General features: G+C 42.1%; 1 protein-coding gene across 1 annotated transcript in view; it reads left to right on the top strand.

Moving 5' to 3' along the window:
• ptprb (protein tyrosine phosphatase receptor type b) overlaps positions 1–22,852 on the top strand; it is a 48,428-nt gene continuing 25,576 nt past the window's right edge. The window contains exons 1-12 of the mRNA XM_049566372.1: positions 1–400; positions 3,985–4,426; positions 11,795–11,914; positions 13,094–13,234; positions 13,324–13,584; positions 13,661–13,927; positions 14,090–14,206; positions 14,629–14,775; positions 15,278–15,395; positions 16,115–16,260; positions 20,647–20,913; positions 21,125–21,183. Coding sequence (XP_049422329.1) covers positions 335–400; positions 3,985–4,426; positions 11,795–11,914; positions 13,094–13,234; positions 13,324–13,584; positions 13,661–13,927; positions 14,090–14,206; positions 14,629–14,775; positions 15,278–15,395; positions 16,115–16,260; positions 20,647–20,913; positions 21,125–21,183 — 2,151 coding nt within the window. The 5' untranslated portion in view covers positions 1–334. The remainder of the gene's footprint in view (positions 401–3,984; positions 4,427–11,794; positions 11,915–13,093; positions 13,235–13,323; positions 13,585–13,660; positions 13,928–14,089; positions 14,207–14,628; positions 14,776–15,277; positions 15,396–16,114; positions 16,261–20,646; positions 20,914–21,124; positions 21,184–22,852) is intronic.

The following is a 22,852-nucleotide window of genomic DNA, read 5'->3' on the forward strand; positions in this document are numbered from 1 at the left end:
CAGGAAGAGAGACAGACAGCTGAGGGTGAGACAGGCAGGGAGTCCAGAGAAAAGAGAGGAAAGACTGAGTTTGAAGTCTGAGTTGAGGATGGACATGAGACCGAGAAGAGACGACGAACAAATCAGATGAAAGGGATTTACTCTGTCTTTCTAAGATACATTTAAATTTCCAGCTGCTTCGTTTCCACTGACTTTAATTTTCCAAACGGACCTCAAAGACAAAAGAAAGGAATATTTTCTGTCTCTAAAGGGTGAATATAAAGTCACGTCTTCTACCTCATCCTCAGGATTATGGTGGAGTTTGTTCTGCTTGAAGATCTGAAAGACGATCAAAATGCTGAAATGTAAAGTTCACTTTTATCTCTGCTGCCTGTGGGTCACCTCTCTGCTGCTGCTCTGGGTGAGTCTGCTCCCATTTCCTTTAGTTCTCATGTTTATGTTCCACACTGTAAAGTTTCAGATGCAATTCAAGTTATTCTGTGAAACAAAAAGTGAAAATGATGTAATTTTTATGAGTTTAAATGGTTAAAAGTCGACACGTTTGCGTGCTGCTGCAGTCGAGCCTCATCTTAAGGGACAGTATTAGTATTTTAGTATTTAAAATATCTATTGTATTTTGTCATTACACCAGAAAAAGTATCTCTATCAAAACAAAGCCGCAGCTTTACATCAAAGAATCCATCAGCCACCACAGTCCATCATTACTTACTCACCATGCTTCCAAAATTAAACATTAGTTCCCGTCATATTTGCATGCAAGTGTAGAATATAATACAATAAATAAGGTGTTTTTATTTACCATCATACACAAGAGTTAAGTTGAAGAGAGAAAGGGAAAGTAAGATGTTTCTCTCTGATGAGATGCTGTGTCGTAACGAAATGTAAAAGAAATGTTTGTCTTCGTAAAAAAAATCAATGAAAAATCAATCAAAATTAAAAAGACTTCTTTATAGGGTATAAAATGTTTCTCTTGTGAGCTGCACGCACGGGAGCGAGCTATCTACAGGAGGACTTTTCCGGCTGTGCATTTTAGTGCAACATCTGTTTCACTAAAGAGAAATTGAAGTCATGTTGTATCAGAAGAGACGTCAGCGATTCGGTCCAAAGTATACCGGAGTGCACAGACTTGATGGTGAAGACGAACGTTTCAGCACCTGGTTCGTCTTCATCAGAGCCAAGCAGTGCAGAGACTGGCGCAGGGTGCACCAATATACGATAATAAGAAAGAGAAAAGGAAATGTAAATACATAAATGCCTTTTCGGGACATGTTATCAGTAACCACATCCATCCAGTCAAAGTTTGGACCAAATCCCTGAAGTCTCCTGATACAGGCCTTACTGTGAGAGTCCTGGAGAGGCCTGCAGCTCTTTGTGAGGCGGCTGATGTGTGTTAAACGTCTTTCTGAAGTCATTCAGCCAACATCTTCTCCTTTAACTAGGGATAAAAAGCTTGTCTCGAAAAGAAATGCTTGATGCTCAAACATTGTCAGGATTGATAGACCATGTTTTCTTGAAGGTGAATCTTAGTTAAGATGTCGGACGTACAGTATTTAGTCTAGCAGGACAAGTTCCCGTTTTTTGTAACCTGGTTTGGTGTCTAGGTAAGAATTTTACTTGTTGCTAAGGTCAACTCATGGCCCATGGGGTTCGGTTGGCGGCCATCTTGATGTCCACGCTAACGGCGAAAAATGCTGATTTTCTTAACTCCTGAACCAGACGACGCACAAAGACAAACAACGACACGTTTTCATAAGATTCTGACGCCAGGGATCAAATGGAAACTGTCCAGAGAGCTCACCAGAGTTTTTGTTGCTGCTGTTTACCTTCCTCCTGATGCAAACTCAAAATATGTTTTTGTTTTGTCTTCCTTGTGACGTCTAAAGGGACCACATCCTGCATTTTGTTGATGACAATAAATGATTCTTGAATCCTTGAGTTGAGGTTGACACGAAAACTGGGTGAAGAGAGAGAGTTTAATAACATACAACAAAATCCTCTGATAGAATTTAACCAATAATGATAAGGTTATACGGTATGTGCCTAATCCGTCTTATTTGACGATACTTTGTAGTTACAAAAGAAAACTGTTGCAGTAAAGAAAGATTATCTCTGGCTGTAGCAGCTCGGCTTCGCTTCATCAGCACCTGTGTACACTATTATGCTGTTAAATTAAAGCATCTGTATGTAGAATTGAAGGTGCCCCCTAGTGGTCGTGTGGAAAAGCACCTCATGCCAAACAGCAGCGCACTTTTATTTAAAATTTAAAGTAAATGATAAATATTTTTTTTATTATCCTAATGAAATGACTCAAAAACACGTTCGTACTGCCGATCCAACTGAGAATCAACACCAAACTGCAGCTTTAACCAAGTTTTAGCCAGATTAATCTCATAGTTTTGGTTTCCTGTGGGCTCATGCTCCAAGAACGGAAGCTAACATGAGCTAGTTGTACGCAACCTGCTGCACGAAAGTTAACAAAAAGCTTACTGTACGCTACTTTCCCAAAACCAGAATGACTCCAAAGATCTGATTTACTGTGCATGTTGTTTCTTTATAGCTCCCAGGCTTGTCACCAGTCGAGTTTGGACAAAGTTTAGGTAGTTTTCCGTCAACAAATAGCGCCAATGCTAACTGCTGCTTAAACTACAATGTGTTTTTTAATGCCTCAGCGTCCATGACAGCCGTCACTGGGTTGTCCGTCCATCCCAATTTTATGAACGCAATATCTCAGGAACACCTTTAGGGAGTTTCTTCAAATTTGGCACAAACGTCCACTTGGACTCAACAATGAGATTAGATTTTGGTGGTCAAAAGTCAAAAGTCACTGTTACCTCACAAAACATGTTTTAGGCCGCAACTTAGGAATTCATACAGGTGATTGTCGTTGCACCAGTGATGAAGCACTTCGTCAGTCCTCTGTACTCCTGTAGAAATAATCTCTGAGGCAAGTTTCTTTCTAGAAGTTATTCACTGGACTCTTGCCTGTCAATATTTTGCTTTAAAATACACTTAATACCTTTAATTTAAGTCTTCACTTCATACAGTATAGTAAAAAGTCTGGCGTGGATGTTAACTACAATTCTGACTGGTGTACAGCATGTAAGTCGGACTTTGAGTTGTTGGAAGATGGATTTTTTTTTTTTTTAAACTTTAGATGGAGCTAGCAGGAGGCTAGCAATTTCCCCCTGTTCCCAGTGTTTGTGCTAAGCTAAGCTAAACATGACATGGATCTGTCTCTGTACTGGACTCACAGAGACAGAGAAGAGAGAGGACCAATGTGCTGATATCTTGCAGGATCTCACAGTGTGTTACACTGATACTTAGGCAGTTTCATTTTCCTCTGTCATTTCCTTCACTTCCCGTCTGACTGTCTCACTATCTGTCCGTCCGTCTCTGTCTTCCCTGCAGCATTGTTCCTCTCTAAACTCCCTGAACCTCATTATCAGTGATGAATGATTTTATTTTCTGCACTGCTTTACAGTATCAAAGGTTAATACAAGCACACACACACACACGCACATGCACAAGGTCAAAGGTTGGTTGAACCCAAAAAGTGATAAAAACACACAGTAACTGTCCTTGAAATAGCCGCAGCTGATAAACTACCACAACAGTCCATTTGATGCTTTCCTGGCAGCGACACAAAAGATCCATTGTTTTTGGTTTTACAGATTTTATCTGAACAATATCCAGATATTTTTTAAAGCAGTATATTTAATATATTTTTAGTTTTGGCAATGAAGATTTGGCGTGTTCGCTGTTTCCAGATAAAGCCAGATAAATCTTGGCTCACTTTTCTTTGGGTAGACGAAGGGGGTGTAAGACCTTGAATTGCAGGAGGCCATGTGTGAGAATGTTCTCTTTCAGACAGTGATGTCAGATTGAACTCCTTTGAACTACAGGTTTTTGGTGGCAAATCAAAGCTTTTCAAAAGTCTATCAGTTCTTCATCTTCTTAATGTTTGTGGTCTTGTTTCCTCGTCAGGATGTGAGCAGCGCAGCTCCCACTGAGGCCCAGTCCATCCCATGTAGCATCTCTGTGACTGAACCAGTATCCAGTCTGGACTCCATCTCACTGACCGTCAGCACACCTGGACGGGACTGCTCCTTCACTGTGACATCACCAGACGCCGGAGCAGACGGCGCCGAATGTAGAAGAAGAACAGCAGGAGATGAGGAGATAGAGACTAATGAGATTGGAGGAAAGGAGCAAGGAGAGGAGGAGACAAAGAAGGAGGAGGAGGAGGAGGAGGAGACGGGAGCTAATTATCTGGGAACAAACCAGCTAGGAGTTGAGGATGGAGGGAACAAGGAGACAGGAAGTGTTTTCACTTGCGTGTTGGATCACCTGGAGCCTGGAACCACCTACCTGCTGCAGGTTCAGTCCCAGAAAGACGAGGAGACAGCAAACATCACCCTGAACACCAGTAAGTCCTCACCCAGTCCACACATAAACCAGTCAGTGCGTAGACAACACGCTCAAGGTCCATGTCCTGACTTGTTCTGACTTGTTGTGCCACCCTTCCTGCTGTACTCAAAGCTTCCTCAGCTTTATGCTTCACTTCTCTGTAGAGCTTGGGTACGGCTGTGAGGGGGCGGAGTCACATACCTGGGTTCACGTGTTTTTAGCATGTAACAAAAGCCTTGGTTTCAGCAGCTGTATGGACGCAGATCTTCGCACATGAAGAAGCTGATGGACTGTGTTATTTTCTTTCTTTCTCACAGTTGATGGTAGTTGTGTCGAGCTCAGTGTGTCCTGTGTTGATTTTTAGCGTTAGCTTGGTTGACAGCAGCTAACGCTATCTCTGGACGGCGGCGTGAGGTGAGCTGTCATGTTCGTAGTATCCCCAGAGTATTTTATTCTCTTATGACACTGCTGAAATAACACGTGTCATATCCAAGTCCTTCTTCTGTGTTAGAAAATCCAAAATATGTCCAGATGTTTGATTTAAATGCTGACGGCACATTTCTGATTTCTGTCTCTGGTGCCTCCGTCTTTAGCCCCTTTTACACTGCCAGATTTTCAGTTAATGTTGTGCCGTTTTGCCGGCAAGCTGCGAGCGTTTAGACACACAGAGCTGGATTGGCGAGTTGATCCGAGGTGCCCAATTTTCCGCCTTGTAGGGTAGACATATTGGTGGAACCTTTATGGTTTAAACAGACAGAGGTGCCCTTCTGCAACGGGAGGAGCTGTTGATGACTTGTGGGAGGGGCTGTTGATGACTTGTGGGAGGAGCTGTTGATGACTTGTGGGAGGGGCTGTTGATGACTTGTGGGAGGAGCTGTTGATGACTTGTGGGAGGGGCTGTTGATGACTTGTGGGAGGGGCTGTTGATGACGCTGCACGTGCGAGCCACTGGCGGTGGATAAACAGGAAACAGCTGATAGCAGGAATTAGCGAGCAGCTAGTAGCAAGAGGGAAACACAAACCTGACAGACACTGTAAAGATGAGCAACTGGGGAGACAAGGAATTGCGCGCCCTCCTTGTCCTCGCAAACGAAGAGGCCATTAACCATCAGATGACGGGGACGGTGAAGAACGGGCCGACTTACGAGAGAATCACCGAAGGACTGACCAGCCGCGGCTTCCCTCCCACGTCACTGTTTACGTCACACGCTGAGCTACACGTTTTGTTACTTGCTCACGCCCCCCATTGCCCCGAAAAAGGCGCATTCTGTATAAACAAAAGTAGGTAGGCGGCATTTTGCTGCACTCCCCGATTTTGTTTTTATACTGCCAATGCTGAAAAAAGACTGATTGGGCTTTCCTGCAAATTTGCACAGCTCCTGTTTAAAAAGGGCTAATGTTTCGATGAACTTCCTGCTAAATGCCGCTGACTGAGAAACTAAACATCAGCACCATCTAGTGGACAGAAAAAGCAACTGATTTTATTATTCTGGTACCAAAAGTTGTAATAAAATGTGCAAAAATTGATCATGTTTATAATAAAGGCCACGCAAAATATTGTGATACTATGCTGTATCGTTATTTTCCCCACCCTTATTTTTGACCAAATACGAACTTTAAATGAGTCGAGGTGTTTGTAGCAAGCCCATGACGACGTAAATTTGTCAACAAGAACTTGAACAGCAATTTAATGGTGACCCGACAACAATGTAGCCGGTCATGCTGTTGCTTTGTTGCTCGTAGTGTGAAGACTACATTAAAAAGACAGACAGTTATGAAGAAAGTTCTGATGTCTTTTACTTAACCAAAAGGATCAGAGTGTGTTTTCCACCTTGGATATTTAAAAATAGACCGATCTCCTGGATCACCTGTACAAACCTGCAGCGTTAAACGTTGGCGCTTTTAACAATATTTAGTCAAAATGTCTTTTGTTTTCTGTTGTGTTCTATTGTTTCCATTGTCTCCTCTGACCTCTCGTCTTTTGAAGTGCAAGAACACGACTTGACCTCCTTGTCGTGTTGAGTCTGTGTGTGTGTGTGTGTGTGTGTGTGTGTGTGTGTGTGTGTGTGTCTCAGAGTTAATGTCATGTAGCTTCCCCTCTCTGTAGCTTTTTGATTAGCTACAGGAACCACAGCCCTGCTGAGAGAGAGTGATAGAGCAGTAACAGTACATGTACGTGTGTGTGTTGCAGCTGCACGCTGGCCGGTGTCCAGAACAGAAGTTGGACCCTCAGTGTGTATTTCCATCGTGGGCAGAGCTCCGGGTTCAGCCATTTCCTGCCTCCATTGTTTCTTTGTTCTGTGGGAAGCACTGGGAAAGGGCGTGAGGGTGTGTAAAAATGTGTTGTGTGTGTGTGTGTGTGTGTGTAGGAAACAGGGTGTTACTGCACCCAGTCGAGTCCCGACAGTAAACCTTCTCAGCAATGCAAAACACTTGTTCTGTGGTGTTTGTGGTTTCTTATCTTTCGAGGCACTCTGACAGTGACATCCACCGACCTTTAGAGTTCACACGACCTCTGCAGGTTTGTTTTTACCTGTTTCAGGTCTTCAAGGTGCCGACGCAAGTGTCAGTTGCTTCCTTAAAGGGACAGTTCACCCTAAAATCAAAAATACATATTCTACCTCTCATCTGGAGAGGTGTTTATCAGTTTAGATAGTTTTGGTGTGAGGTGCAGAGTGTTGGAGATATCGGCCGTAGAGGTGTCTGTCTCCAAAACACTAGTTGGCGGTGGGGTTTCTGTGAAGTGCTGTAAAGTTTAGGTGACCCAAAACACACATTAAACACACATTAAACACACATTAAACACACATTAAACATGGCTTAATAGAGACAGTTTCAAACACAAATCAGCTTCACTATAACTCGCAGCATTCACAGACAAACACTTGTCTTTATCTGGACACATACACAAATACAACATGCTAACATTATTAGCACAAGCCTATGACATTTTACATTGTATAAATTAGCCTAGCAGCTAGGGGACTTTTCCTCTACTCATATAAAACCAGGGACAACAGCAACATTTAACAAAGGTAACATTACAAAATTCAGCTCCATTACAGCTCACAAGGTTCACTGACAAAACAACTGTCTGATACTAAACATGTTTTCCAAACAAATACAACATGCTAACGTTATTAGCACAAGCCTATGGCATTTTACATTGTATAAATTAGCCTAGCAGCTAGGAGACTTTTCCTCTACTCATATAAAACCAGGGACAACAGCAACATTTAACAAAGGTAACATTACAAAATTCAGCTCCATTACAGCTCACAAGGTTCACTGACAAAACAACTGTCTGATACTAAACATGTTTTCCAAACAAATACAACATGCTAACGTTATTAGCACAAGCCTATGGCATTTTACATTGTATAAATTAGCCTAGCAGCTAGCAGAGATTTCCTCTGCTGATATGAAGCCAGGATAAATCACACACAGGACTTAAAATGCTATTTTAGTGGAGGCTTTATTGTCTTCACAATTTATTGTTTCTTATCTGTGAAATTAAAGTAAATCAAAGCTTTGTTTCCACTGAGGGAAATGGTTTCAGCTCACAGAGACAGACAGAAGGTCTGCGTCACCGCGGCTTGTAGTTACATTTCTGGGAAGGTGCACGTTGGTTCCACGCAAAAGTATAATCCCACTTAAGAGGATAAATATCAATTTTTTTTTATTCTGGGATGAACAGTCACATTAACCAACCCCTATGTTAAGCATTTCTAAGAAGTATAAAAACCTTTCATAGAACATTTTAACACATTTAGTTGTAAGGTCGTCACTTGATTACAATCATTACAACTCATTGCAACTTTCCAGGTCTTTAACGATTGAATTGACCGATACCTGCAGTTTATCGGACAAAGTCATTAAACATTGTGATGAGAGTGCTGCAGGAATGAGATGTCAAGGTGCTGTCAAGATACAGTCAACGACTGACGTGTTTGCTGCTGTCTATAGTCACCTTTTCAGTATTTTTTGCACTTTGAGCACTCTTAGTTTTGTGCACGCATGTTCTAAATAAACTGACCTTTTAATTTGCATCTCAGCCTGTGAACCTTTTTTGTTGCTGTCCAGTAGCATTGGTGTTTGAGTATCTCCTCTGCTGCCCTCTCCTGACAAATATGTTAAAAATCACTTAGAAATATCCTTCATTCTGCTTTCAACTGAGATACAGACAGGAAATGTGCCTTAAAAACCAAAACAAGGAGCTAAAAGAGGCTAAAAGGGTCTGCAGAGCTGCAGAGTTTGTTCATCACAAACTGAAGTCCATCCAGAACTCTTTAGATGATTTAAACTGTCACTTCCCTCAAAGCTCAGACACAGAGACATCAGCAGAGCGTCTGCAGACACTCAGTGTTTGTTTGTCTCCGTGTGGCACTCAGGGCAGAGATCTCAACGGCTGATTATATTGTTCAACCTGAGCTTGAAGCACCAGTGGCGACACGGTGGCACAAACACACACACACACACACACACACACACACACACACACACACGCACAGGCATTGTGGGAAAAACCGGAGCTCTCAGACAGGCGGATGGCTTGAAGAGAGGCAGGGGAGTGGGAGTGTCAGCAGGACTCCCACAGCGCTCTGACTTTGATGGCAAGGCCACAGGTTGAAGTGGTGGATCCTTTTCCTGCAGGTCGACTGAACCTCATGTTCAAAACACATTCATCACTTTAAAGGAACAGTCCCACTGTTTTAGGACGCAGTAAATTCAGAGATGAGACGGATGTCCATCCTCTCGTCTGACTCCAGAAATATCCTCCTCACAAACAATTAACAGGAGCTCCTCTGATCAGTTTTATGCTGACTGTGTTTCAGACCAGCTGAGGGAGTTTCATGGGGTTAATCACAGCTAAGAAAAGTCAAATGTTGGGATATTTTTAAAATATATTTATATATGTGATGTATTACGTATTATTAATTGCAACAGTAACAGGACACATTACTTGCGGACTGAGGAGCTACAGCCCGTCACAGACATGAAAAACATTACTGTTTTCATCTGTTTATTAAGGTGATGTTTTTATGCCTCTGTGCCTGAGATAGCCATGACTGGAGGCATTATGCTTTTGGTTGTCTGTCCTCTTTAAATTTGGCACAAACATCCACTTGGACTCAGAAATGAACTGTTTAGATTTTGGTGGCGAAAGGTCAAAGTTTAAAGTCACTGTGACCTTGTGTCCGTCTCATTCTTGTGAACGTCTCAAGAAAGGCCTTGAGGGAGGTTCCTTAAATTTGGCACAAACGTCCACTTGGACTCAGGGATGAATTAATTAGAATTAAGTGTTCACAAAATTAAGACAAACACAAGGTCAACGTAACCTTGACCTTGTGTTTGTCTTGATTTTGTGAACACGGTATCTCAAGAACACCTTGAGGGAATTTCCATATTTGGCACAAATGTCCACTTGGACTCAAAGATGAACTGATTAGATTTTAGTGGTCAAAGGTCAAAGTTTAAGGTCACTGTGACCTCGTGTGTCGTATTCTCATGAACGTGATATCGCAAGAACACCTTGAGGGAATTTTTTTCAAATTTAGCACAAACATCCACTGATTAGAACTAAGTAGCCAAAGGTCAAGTTCATTGTAGTCTGAGTGGGCAGAAGTTCGCTGCATAGATCAGCCTCTCATTGGGCGGAACGAGCCACCCTCTTAAGTCCCGCCCTACCACTTCCGGTTGTGTAGCAGTTTTCAACACGTCCTTTACTAACTTTTGTGGTGTTTGATCTTGCGGGGATGTAGCCATTTTTCTGCCATGGTTCGCGTCCTGTAGGTGATATTTTTGTGGGCGTGTTACACCAAAACCTGTTTCCCCCCGGCAATATTTTTGCAAGTGCACCGTTGCTGTGGCACCGCCCAGAACGATTGTGATTGGTTGAAAGAAATACAAGCAGCCAGGGTGTTTTTTTCTCCAATCTTAAAGTGAGAGTCGGCGCAGCCAGACCTTTCTTTTCTTGAGAAAGGTCTGGTGAGCGAGACTAAGTTCATTGTGACATTGTGTCAATTTCATTCTTGTGAACCTTTCTAAAGAAAGGCCTTGAGGGAGGATCCTTAGATTTGGCACAAACGTCCACTTGGACTCAAAGATGAACTGAATAGATTTTGGTGGTTGAAGGTCAAGGTCATTGTGACCTTGTGTTGGTCTTATTCTTGTGAATGTGATGTCTCAAGAAAGGTCTTGAGGGAGTCTCCATAAATTTGGCACAAACGTCCACTTAGAGTCAATGATGAACTATAAATGATAAATCTTGGTAGCATAGTGGATAGTGCCGGTGCCCCATGTATAGAGGCGATGCCTCGCTGCAGCGGTTGCGAGTTCGACTCCGGCTTGCAACAACCCTTTGCTGCATGTCGTCCCCCCACTCTCTCTGTCTCCCCATTTCACACTGTCCTGTATATTAAAGGCAAAAAAAGCCCCAAAAAAATCTTTAAAAAAAAAAAAGATAAATCTAAAATAATAATAATAAAAAAGATTAGATTTTGGTGGTCAGTGTGACCCATATCTCAAGAATTCATTCACTAATTTTGACCAAACTTGACCCAAATGTCTAACAGGATCAAATAATGAAGGTCAAAAGGTCAAAGGTCAGCTTGACTGTGACATCATCATGTTTTAACGTCATATCTCAGGAACAGAAGGGGAGACATTTGGTCAGATACTGAATTGGTGACTCTAATCTTGAAACTGTGCTGATTGTATAGATCTTCTGTGTGTGAAGCATCCATGTTTTCACTGACATGGATGGAGACTGTCAGAGACACTGGACTGGTGGGCGGAGTCATACAACCACAGGGTGGACTGGTGGGCGGAGTCATACAACCACAGGGTGGACTGGTGGGCGGAGTCATACAACCACAGGGTGGACTGGTGCGTGGAGGTGTACAGCTGTGAGGTGGTGATTCTAATTTTTGTGATGAAGTGGTGAAGGAACTGAAGTGTGTTCCATTAAAATAAGTAGGAACAAAACTAAGCTTTATTATTAGTTATTAATGTGTTCATCACTTTAATTTTACAGCAGGTAAAGGTGGCGCTCATTTTAATCACTGTAAATAGGCCTACAGTTTTAATTAATCTGTAATAAAACATCATCGTTAATTTTTTCATATTAATAATGTGAAAGAAATCAAAGCTGCCCAGTCAGTGTAGTGGAAGTATAAAGTACCATAAAATTACACTTCTACACAGTACTTTAAAGAGTAATTGTACTTAGTTCCACTCCATTACTGTCTTTCAGACAAACTGTAAGTGTCTGTTAATGATGATGAAGGTAGAAAAGTGTTTCCTGGTCTCACACACGCTGCATGAGTGATGGAGTTTAAGGCTTATTGTCTGACTGTGTGTGTTTGTGTTTGTGTTGTATCATCAGGGCCGTCAGCAGTGAGCGACCTGACAGTGACCTCCAGGACATGTAGCAGCCTCGGTCTCTCTTGGCAGGCCGGCCCGGGCAGAACGCAGCGCTTCAGGCTGCAGCTGTGGGACCAGACAGGTACGTCCTCCATGTTTTTATCACAGCTGGTTTATAACCAGACGTAATGAGGAGCTGTCACGTTAAAGACTCATCCCGAAAACCTTGTAACATGATCTGACACTTATACAGAATGGTCCTGGATGGATCACACTAATAAAACAGGCAAATTATACAAGAAATGATCTAAAAAAACAGGGGTTGCTAAACACAGTTTTCGACACTAACCCCCCAAACTTCAACCTGAAGTCTGCAAGTTATCATTTACACAAAAACCTGCTGCAGATATTCATAAACCTCAGAGGAGTAATCCTGGTGTTTCTGTTGACATCTTGATGTTGTACGGATGTTTGTTTGATCCAAATCTTTATCATGTTATGAACATTGCAACCTCATCGGGGCGCTAACGAGACATCACAGTTTAAGTCTTATTTACAGTAACAGTGTGTGGAGGACGATAAAGTTCTAATCAAAAGGAAAAACCTTCACACTACAAAATTAACACACAAAGACTCATTAAAGTCGATTTAGAGGTTTAATTTATTTTGGAATCGTGCAGAAAACAAATGTGTCGACCTCTTAATACTCTTTAAAACCAGGAAGTACTTTAACTATGTTTATCTTTATTTTGTTTTTGCATGATATATTGAAAGTGGAAACTTTAGTGTTTGAGCAGCAGACGCTTATCTGACCGCTGTCGTGTTTCTTCCTTCACTTCAGTTTGTGCAGGTGAGAGTGACGACGAGAGGTGCAAAGATACAACATTTACTGAAGTGGTTCTGTTCAGTAGAGTTTATAGTTCTGGTGTCTTGATTAATGTTTTTAGAGTATTTCTTTTCCTAAACTTCGGGGGTATATTTGTGTTTACTTTACAGTATTTTTTTTTTTAATTTCTTTTTCTTTATTTTCTTATTTTAACTTCTTTCTGTCTTCTTTCACCCTGTGCCTCTGTAATGTCCCGTGTTTTGAAATGCTTTACTTATTTTCCTTTTCAATCCTTTTCAAAATCACCTAAAAAACCAAACTCAACTGTTCCTCCCTCACACGTTCACTGCACATATTTCTATACTTTTACTTTGATAAAAAATTTGAGCACTTCCTGTGCTGAAGGACGACATTCATCAAATATGAAACTCCAAAATAAAATGTAAAATAAAATTCTATGAGTACAGTCATGTGACCTTTGACCTGTGTCTGCAGGTCTGCTGAGGAACGAGACGTTAGAGAGCACGGCGACGCAGCACACACTCCTTGACCTGACGCCTGGACGACTTTACAACGTAACCATGGTGACGGAGGCCGGTGGGCTGCAGAACAGCCAGACGATGGAGGCTCAGACAGGTACGGAGAGAAGAAGAAGAAGGAGGAGACAGGAAGGAAGTAAAGGAAATACTGCAGGAAGTAAATCTTATTTCTAAATCTCCTCCTAGCTCCCGCTGCTGTTTCTAACCTCACCGTCGACCACAACAACAGCACAAGCGTGTTGTTGTCGTGGCAACAGCCTGAAGGCGACCTGGACATGCTCATCGCCACTGTGTTGACCAATGGCACGAGCCGCAGGGAGACGATGCTTCCCCCGGACGCCACGGAGGTCACCATAGATCAGCTGACTCCTGGCTCAGCCTATCAGGTCGTGGTGACGTCTATGAGCGGCAAACTGACGAGCCAATCAGAAATGACTGTCAGGACAGGTGAGGTGTTGTCCTCTTCCTCTCGTTTTCTCTTTCGTTGTTTCTTTTCTTCATCCTGTCTTTGTCGTGTCTCCAGCTCCGGCGGCGGTGTCCCTCCTGTCCTTGTCTTCCGCCTCCTCCGGTGGCCTCCTACTGTCTTGGACGCCCCCCGCTGGCCACTGGGAGAGCTACACACTGTTCCTGTTTGATGGCTCCCAGCAGTTAGTCAGCACCACTCTGGAGCGAGAGGCAGTGAACTTCAGCTTCCCTGGGACGGGACTAACGCCTGGGAGACTGTACAGAGCTGTGCTGAGAGTGGAGAGTGGAGGACTGACGGCAGAGAGCAGCTGTGACGGACGAACAGGTCAGAACACTGCAGGAGTGTACAACAGGAAATATATTTATGATATAACGATATACAAATATATGTTTTATAAGTGCAGAAACATACAATAAAAAATATTCTCCACCAGAGAGACACTTGAGCCTGACCTCACCTGAGCTAAAGTACTTCCTGTCTCTGCAGTTCCCGCCTCAGTCTTGGACCTCCACATACGACACGCAGACGAGACCTCACTCAGCGCCATGTGGAGCCACGCCCCCTCTGGGTCACGTGACAACTACTTCCTGACCATTCGCCACGGTAATCAGTCATTAAGATTTCATAGATTAACTGAATCATTTCGGCGTCTGTCACTCTCCGATAAGTTATGGGAAGAAAATACAAAAAAATATATGACAGAAAATATGTTTATGTTGCTACAAAAATATTTAATGGAAAATATTTATGTTACTGCAGAAATACACGACAGAAAATATAAAATATAAAGAAAATATAAATGTGAAAATAAGAATAAAAATATGAAAGAAAACACTAATATTATCACAGAAATATAAGACAGAAAATAATTATGTTACAACAGAAATATTATATGGAAAATATGTATTTTACCAAAATATATATGTCAGAAAAATTATATTTTACTACAGAAATAATATCAGAAAATAAAAATGTTACCACAGAAATACAGAAACACTCGATGATATCTTGTATTTATCTTGCAGGTAACATCACTGTGGATACCAGAGAGGTGGAGCCAAACATGAGGGAGTGCACGTTCAATGTGCTCACACCTGGGAGACAGTACACCATCACCGTGACGACCAGGAGCGGGAACCTGAACACCTCTGTGTCAGTGGAGGGGAGGACAGGTGTGTTCTTATGTGTCTGTATCTGTAAGTCCAGAAGTATATCTTACAGGTAGAAATACATCGTCAGGGCGCTTATTTTTCAAACTTTAATGACTTCAGGGACTTTGATTTATTGTAAACGGTTTCAACTGAGCAGGAGAGGAGTTGTTTTAAAATAAACTCTTGTAAATGTTCAGTAATACACCTTACTTACATGTTAACAAGCAGGTATTTGCACTCTGAGGACACAGATTATATTTACTGTGCAGTTTACATTTTAAAATGTGAAGTTACACGTTATGGAGTTTTTAAAGGCAGGTACATTGTTTTGTTTTGACATTAAATATATATTTTAGGTCTAAAAAAGGGAAAAATATATGACTGAACATCTACAATAAACACGAATTTAATCCCTTTTTGTTTTAGTGGAGAGAACATCATTTTTGTATTGAACCTACGCTGTTTTTAAATTAGCAACAATATTATAATAATACAGTTGAACTGAATTGTGTGTGTGTTGCAGTCCCCATGGCGTTGCGTGTCATCACTCTGAGAAGCTCTGGGGTCAACAGCCTCCAGGCATCATGGGAAAAACCACCAGGAGACGTGGACTCGTTCACACTGACTCTGCTGCAGGACAGGTGTGTTTCTAACCAGAGTCTCAGTGAGTCGGGATCTGCGATGTTTTTACTGTCGTTACGTATTTTTAACAGCTGTTGACCTCCATTTTTGTTCGTTCTTTTAACTTCATGTCCAGAAGTTTAACGTCAGTGGTTTTCAACAAAGTGTTTGATTATTTAAAATAAATCTGGAGAGTTCAGGGAACAAGTTGTTGTTTTTATTGTTCAGGACTCTTCTCAGATCTGTGCTTTTGTTGTGAAACATTTGAGACCTCTTTGGGCCTCAGTTATTGAAATGAAGAAGAAGAATGTGTTGTCACAGACACACAGCCCGGAAATACACACTCACACAAACAGGACCCATACATGGAGCATGTGGAGAGATATCAGACTGTTCCCGAGCACTTGTGGCACTTGGTGGTGCCCCAGAGCTGAACTGGCACCTGTCCAGCTACCAGTCTGTGCTCCATACTTAGTTCGTATGGGTACTCGAACCAGTGACCCTCAGGTTCCTAACCCAGGTCCCTATGCAGTGAGCTGCTGCCGCCCCCCCCAGGAGTAAGACAGACGTCTGAAACTGGGCCAGATGCTAAAAAACGTAGTGAACCAGTGGTTGAACCACACTATGAGGACTATTATTTTGACAGGGTCTCATATTTTGACAGCTGTGAGAGCAGATTTGTCTACAGTGAAAGATTCACCTCAGTGTGGACACTCATCCGTCTCTTTTCTTCTCTCAGTGTGGTGGTTCAGAACCACAGCGTTCCCGTCGGCTCTTCTTCTCTGCTGCTGGCTGGTTTGATCCCCGGCTCCCTCTACAGGCTGCAGGCCGCCACCGTCAGCGGGGGGCTGCAGTCCAAGAACATCAGTCTGGACGGACGAACAGGTGAGTAAACACGTAGTGCGGTTAATAACAGTTATGTTATTAATAAATACACTTTCCAACGTTTTATGATTCTTCACTGGTTGAATCTAAACTTAACAACACGTACAGATCAATACACACCTCACAACACAGGCAACAACATGTGACTAAAACACAAAGTAGTCCCTTAATATGATGTAGGCGATACACTAAATTTATTCAGCTACTATTATTATTGTCATTGTTACCAGTATTTTAATTATTATCTCTCTATGGATAGTCAGGTTTTTTAAGATAAAGTTATTTTTTTATGGGTCTTAAATTTATTAATAATTTCATCTGAGGTTTCCTTTTTTTCCTGCAAAGAAGTGCTCATTTTAACCCAAAATAAATGTTTATTAATTATTGATGGAAACTTTAGTGTCCATATATAATAACTAAAATTATTTATATGGCACCTTTCAAAGCACAGTTACAAAGTGCTTTACAAAGCTGAATAAAAGACGAAGGCAGAGGAGGATCAGAAGTCTAGTTTTCACTTGGATTGTAACGTCATCAAAGTTTATTATGAGGTTTTGCCCAGTGATGCCAAAATAAAACTGCCTATTCCAGCTTTAAATTTAAGTACTTTAAGGCCAATAGATAATAAAAAGCTTTCAGTATTTCTATGAATTAAAGGGGTAGTGCACCCAAAAATGTCCTCACATCACTTGCAGAGATCCAAGGGGAGAGGAGGTAGCAACACAACTCCACCTAATGGAGGCTGACGGCGCCCCAGATTCAAACGTCCAAAAACACATCATTGAAACCACAAAATATCTCCATACTGCTCGTCCGTAGTGATCCAAGTGTCCTGAAGCCCCGACATAAAAAGTTGTTGGGAAAAACGTCACATGAAGGCGGTGCCCAAAAACAGAGTTCAAATGAGGTTTTTCCAAACAACTTTTAATGTCGGGGCTTCAGGACACTTGGATCACTACGGACGAGCAGTATGGAGATATTTTGTGGTTTCAATGATGTGTTTTTGGACGTTTGAATCTGGGGCGCCGTCAGCCTCCATTAGGTGGAGTTGTGTTGCTACCTCCTCTCCCCTTGGATCTCTGCAAGTGATGTGAGGACTCTAAAACTTCACCTGAGCCTCCCTCGGCATATGGGTGAGTAGATAATGGCTGAGTTTTCATTTTTGGGTGCACTATCCCTTTAAGACTTGACTTCGTCTACGGTCCTTTATTCTTCACAGTGTTAAAATACTGACAGTTATTTATAGAAAATGTCTGGAAAATTAAACAAACTTTATATTTCCAGTTAGATCTTCACTCTTTCGTTGCTCCACACGTCGTGGTGTCAGTGGAAAGATTCAAACAGCATTGCTCTGTGTGTCAGCGTGAGATTTACAGCAGGAGAAAAAAAAAATCACTAACAAAAGTGAAACAAGTGGAAGTTTGTTTTCGCACGCAACCAGAGCAGTGACTTTTGTTAGCGCCTGAGAGACCATAAAAACGTGATGAGTTATATAAGACTGTTTGACTGGCGGTCGGTCAGACTCTCATTGTGTGGAAACAATATTCCCCCTCAGACACATTCAGCCGCTGTTAACAGGAAAAACTCTCTGACCCTCTTCACCAAACAACCAACAGGAGCGTTAGCCAACAGTCACACTACAACTGTCTGATACTGCCCTTTACTGTAAGATCAGAGACGGGCCACAGATGTTTTCGTAACTGTCTCAGAAATTATTTACCTTTATAATTATGGAAAATAACTTAAAACTGTAAAAGACAACAAAGCATTTCTGTTTTTTGAACACAGTCACATGTTAAATGCTCCTTTCAATCAATCAATCAATTTTATTTATAAAGCCCAATATCACAAATCACAATTTGCCTCACAGGGCTTTACAGCATACGACATCCCTCTGTCCTTAAGACCCTCACAGCGGATAAGGAAAAACTCCCCAAAAAAACCCCTTTAACGGGGGAAAAAAAACGGTAGAAACCTCAGGAAGAGCAACTGAGGAGGGATCCCTCTTCCAGGACGGACAGACGTGCAATAGATGTCGTACAGACACGTACCTTTGTTCTGATACAGCAGGTGATTTCTGCAACCCCAAAAAAAAGCATCAAGACGTTGATTTAACAACCTCCTGCTTTACATCATCTTTATTACACTGTGATCTTTCACTACTGCATCATGGGAAATTCATCTCTACACACACCTTTTCCCACTTTTAGTATCATCATCATCATCACTATAAAAAAAAAAAAGATCACAAAAATAAAACTTCACAGATGGAGACAAATCTGTTTTATCTGAACGACATCAGATATACAAATATTTAAAGGTCCAGGTCAACTACTCTGGACCTATAAATATTTGTAACACACGTTAACCTAATGTGTGTGTGTGTGTGTGTGTGTGTGTGTGTGTGTCAGTAAAAGTGTATTATGTGATAACATCAGAGAGTTTTTAGAACAATGGCCGAAATACCAGAAAGAGGGTTTGAAATGTTCCACACACACAAAGACACTCCCAGTGCTCAAAGACTTCCTGCACACACACACACACACACACACACACACACACACACACACGCACACACACACATTCCTGCTCAAAGCACCTATTGTGTTCCCACATAATGGCCCAGTTATTTTCAGGACAGACTGTTTGTGTGTGGGTTCACCTGCCAGCCAATCAGCAAGCAGGTTGGCGAAAACAAAAACGCACCCCGCCCCCAGCCCCCTCAGATGACCTCCTATTGGTCGATACAAAGAACTACAGACACACTGGTCAGATGACTGGCGCCACCAAGTGGAAACATTCAGAAAGTCCTCCTCCTCTTCAGATGGACGTCAGTCTGATGTCAGGACGAGGTCAGTTTATCTCAGCATACAGAGTGGAGACAAAGGAAACAGCTCGCCTCGCTCCGTCCACGCCGAGCAGCGACATCTGGTGTTGAAAAGTGATGCCAACGCTGGAGTGCCAAAAACTGCAGTTCCTCTAATGGCCACTTGAGGCTGACTCAGGAGCAAGTCAGTCTCCACAGACCTCCATGTTGAAACTTTACAGCAGAAATAATAACAATAATAAGCAAGCTAGCGACTAGCGAGCAGCTAGTAGCAAGAGGGAAACACAAACCTGACAGACACTGTAAAGATGAGCAACTGGGGAGACAAGGAATTGTGCGCCCTCCTTGTCCTCGCAAACAAAGAGGCCATTAACCGTCAGATGACGGGGACGGTGAAGAACGGGCCGACTTACGAGAGAATCACCGAAGGACTGACCAGCCGCGGCTTCCCTCCCACGTCACTGTTTACGTCACACGCTGAGCTACACGTTTTGTTACTTGCTCACGCCCCCCATTGCCCCGAAAAAGGCGCATTCTGTATAAACAAAAGTAGGTAGGCGGCATTTTGCTGCACTCCCCGATTTTGTTTTTATACTGCCAATGCTGAAAAAAGACTGATTGGGCTTTCCTGCAAATTTCCACAACTCCTGTCTAAAAAGGGCCAATATGTCTACCCTACGAGGAGGAAAATTGGGCACCTCAGATCAACTCGCCAATCCAGCTCTGTGTGTCTAAACGCTCGCAGCTTGCCGGCAAAACGGCCCAACATTCACGGAAAATCTGGCAGTGTAAAAGGAGCTAATGCGTCAGGTCCACCCCTCGCTCCTCCACAGCTCCAACCTCGTGGCCAAATATGTTCACTTCTGGCTCCAAAAAACCAAGATGGCGGCGATGAAATACTAAACCTGAGGCTTTAAAATGAGGGTTCACAAACCGATCAGCAACATCAGAGCAGCTACGTCCATTATTTCATACAGTCTATGGTCGACACCAGCACCTCTGAGAATCTCAGAGTGACACATTAGTGGTTACATTAGTGACACAAACAGAAATGTAAAAACAGCTCCAGCTCCAAACTTAAAACACAGACCTCCTTGGTAAAAGAGCGAATTCCCCCACATGTTGAACTATTCCACTGACCTGTGGCCATCAAACTGTAACTCCTCCCCCCTCTGTACGGAGGAGGGCTGAACCAAAGGACACTCTGCTTTTCCACCATTTTAGTTCATTTTTATTGACTCTTGTACATCTCTTAGTCCTATTGTTTCTCCATTAGGCACTGGTTTTGCTTCTGCTCCTTGAAAACACTTCTTATGTGTATATTTGAATATTTTCCAGATATTTAAAACTCTGTTGTTTCTAAAACTGGACCCACTGGTTGTTGTGCACTCAGTGTTACTGTAGTTTGAAGTGTCCTCTGGCACAAGAATTTCCTTTTGAATGAATAAAGTTTAATTGAAGTGAATTGAATTAAAGTTTGACAGATTATTAGTGATACTTGGTGAGAAAATTTTAATTTTAATTCCTCCTTTATAACTGATCTCATCTTCGTCTTTCAGCCCCGGCGTTGGTGTCAGAGGTCACTGTTGCTAACGGCGGCAGGTCGGATGCTCTGCAGGTGTCGTGGCACCCGGCGGCGGGTGTGGTGGACAGGTACCTGGTCCGTCTTCAGGATGGGAGCCAGACCGTCCACACACGGGCAGTGTCCCGCTCCTCGCCACCTGAGTGCTCCTTCAGCTCGCTGGTCGCCGGGCGTCTGTACTCTGTTGTCATAGTGACGAGGAGCGGCAGCCTGGAGAACACCACCACGGTTAAAGCACGAACACGTATGTTTGACATTTATGTGTATTTGTCTTTATTTATATTTCAGTCCACTTTCTATTTCATGTGCATTTTCTTTTATTTGTGAATATGTTTTATGTACAGTAATATTTTCCACACCTAAGGCCACAGCGAAATAATTTAAAACCATACTCTGTGTAGAGTGATGTCATAAAACCTGCCTGTTGGTATTTTGTTGTGCCATCTCTCCTGCAGAACCTGCGACGGTGCAAAACCCAACAGCTGTCCACTCTGCAAGAGACGACTTCCTCAAGGTGTGTTTGTCATAACTCACTTTATTCACATATATCTATATATCTATATATCTATATCTATCTATCTATCTATCTATCTATCTATATATATATATATATATTTATATATATATATGTAAGGGATAATGTATAATGAGCTGGTGAATACTGGGAAAATAACTCCCGACAGGGGAATAGAACCCTGACGCACAGCGGAGGACAACTTTTGGTGAAAGTTTTGTACTCACCCAGGCTTAGTGGACTGAACCGAGGCATAAAACTCGCGTAAAATGTCATTAAGCATGACTGCCGAGTGTGTATTCAAATCCGTCTTCTTTTGTTTTTGGCAGAGAAAGTCCGTAGGTATTCTTTTTCTTCAGTGGCATCCATTAAAATCAGCCACTTCTGTTTGTTTTTTCCCTCGGAAGTTGTTTGACAGCTGCAGTGTTGCAGGGCAGCATCCCTAGCAACGCTGGGCTACATAGCAACTGTGTGTAATGACCGTTGCTACTAGCAGCGGTCATTACACAGTAATATCAGACCGCAGAATGCCGCTACTGACCAATCAGAATACAGCATTTAATAGAGCCGTGTAATAAATAAATATATATATATATATATAGACAGAGAGAGAGAGAGAGAGAGAGAGAGAGATTTCACCTTTACTATTAAGCAGTATTAGAAAACCTTTTTGCATGTGAGCCCTCAAAACAGACACATTTGTGCTTGTTAACTCTTTTCACAGGTTTTAAAGCATCTTATTAAAGTGGAAACCTGAAAGATTTCAGTCCCAGTTGATTTGGTGACACCTGTAGTTACTGGAGGGAGCAGCAAAGTGGTTTATTAACACTACAGGTCACAGAGTTTTGGAAGCAGCAACAAACTCCAGTTGCTTTGATTAAAAAGTCAGACAATAATAGACTTTACTGTGATTTGATTTTACGCTGCACACTGGAGGAGCTCGTTGACTCGCTGAGTTGGAGGTCTCTTCATCTCACAGCTCGTGGTGGCTGTTCCTGATTGTTCCACTGCTTCCTGTTATAGTTCAAACTGACTGGATGTAAACAAATGCCGAAAATAGCTGTTGTCTTGTTTTGTAGCTGCATTTTTAATGATAGCAGTAAGTGCTGAACCTACTGAAAAACACACTGCGATTTCTGTGACCCCTTTATGATCAAACTGAATGCATGCTTCGCCAGTTAAAGACTTTTAATGTGAAACTGAAGCAGCAGGAAATGTTCGGTCAGCATCAGCAGTAACTTTCATAATACTGCAAATATTTATCTGGGCCTCAAGCTCCATCGCCACTGTGTCACCTCATCCAGTGATAGATAGTAACTTAACAGATATTTATTTACATTTAAAAATCCTCAAGATTATCACTTTAATGTTAATTTTTTTCCTCAGATTTCTTTTTAAAGTTTTGTCAGTATTTTACAAGAGAAAAATTACAGAAAAGATGAAATGTAAATATAAATTATTCTTTCTTACTCTTCAATCATGTTATGGCTGCTCAAATTAATCTTGGGACCCAAAGTGGGCTGCAGAGAGTTTCCTGAAAATAACTTTAAGTAAAGAGAAAATGGAGAGAAATGTTTTTGTACTTTGGTTCATTACGTTTATTTCCAGAAGAAAGAAACTTCAAATCCAAGTAAATGTTAAATCATTATTTTGCCTTTTATCATAAGAA

This window comes from Epinephelus fuscoguttatus, linkage group LG22, assembly GCF_011397635.1.
Source record: "Epinephelus fuscoguttatus linkage group LG22, E.fuscoguttatus.final_Chr_v1".
In the NCBI taxonomy this organism is placed as follows: Eukaryota; Metazoa; Chordata; class Actinopteri; order Perciformes; family Serranidae; genus Epinephelus; species Epinephelus fuscoguttatus.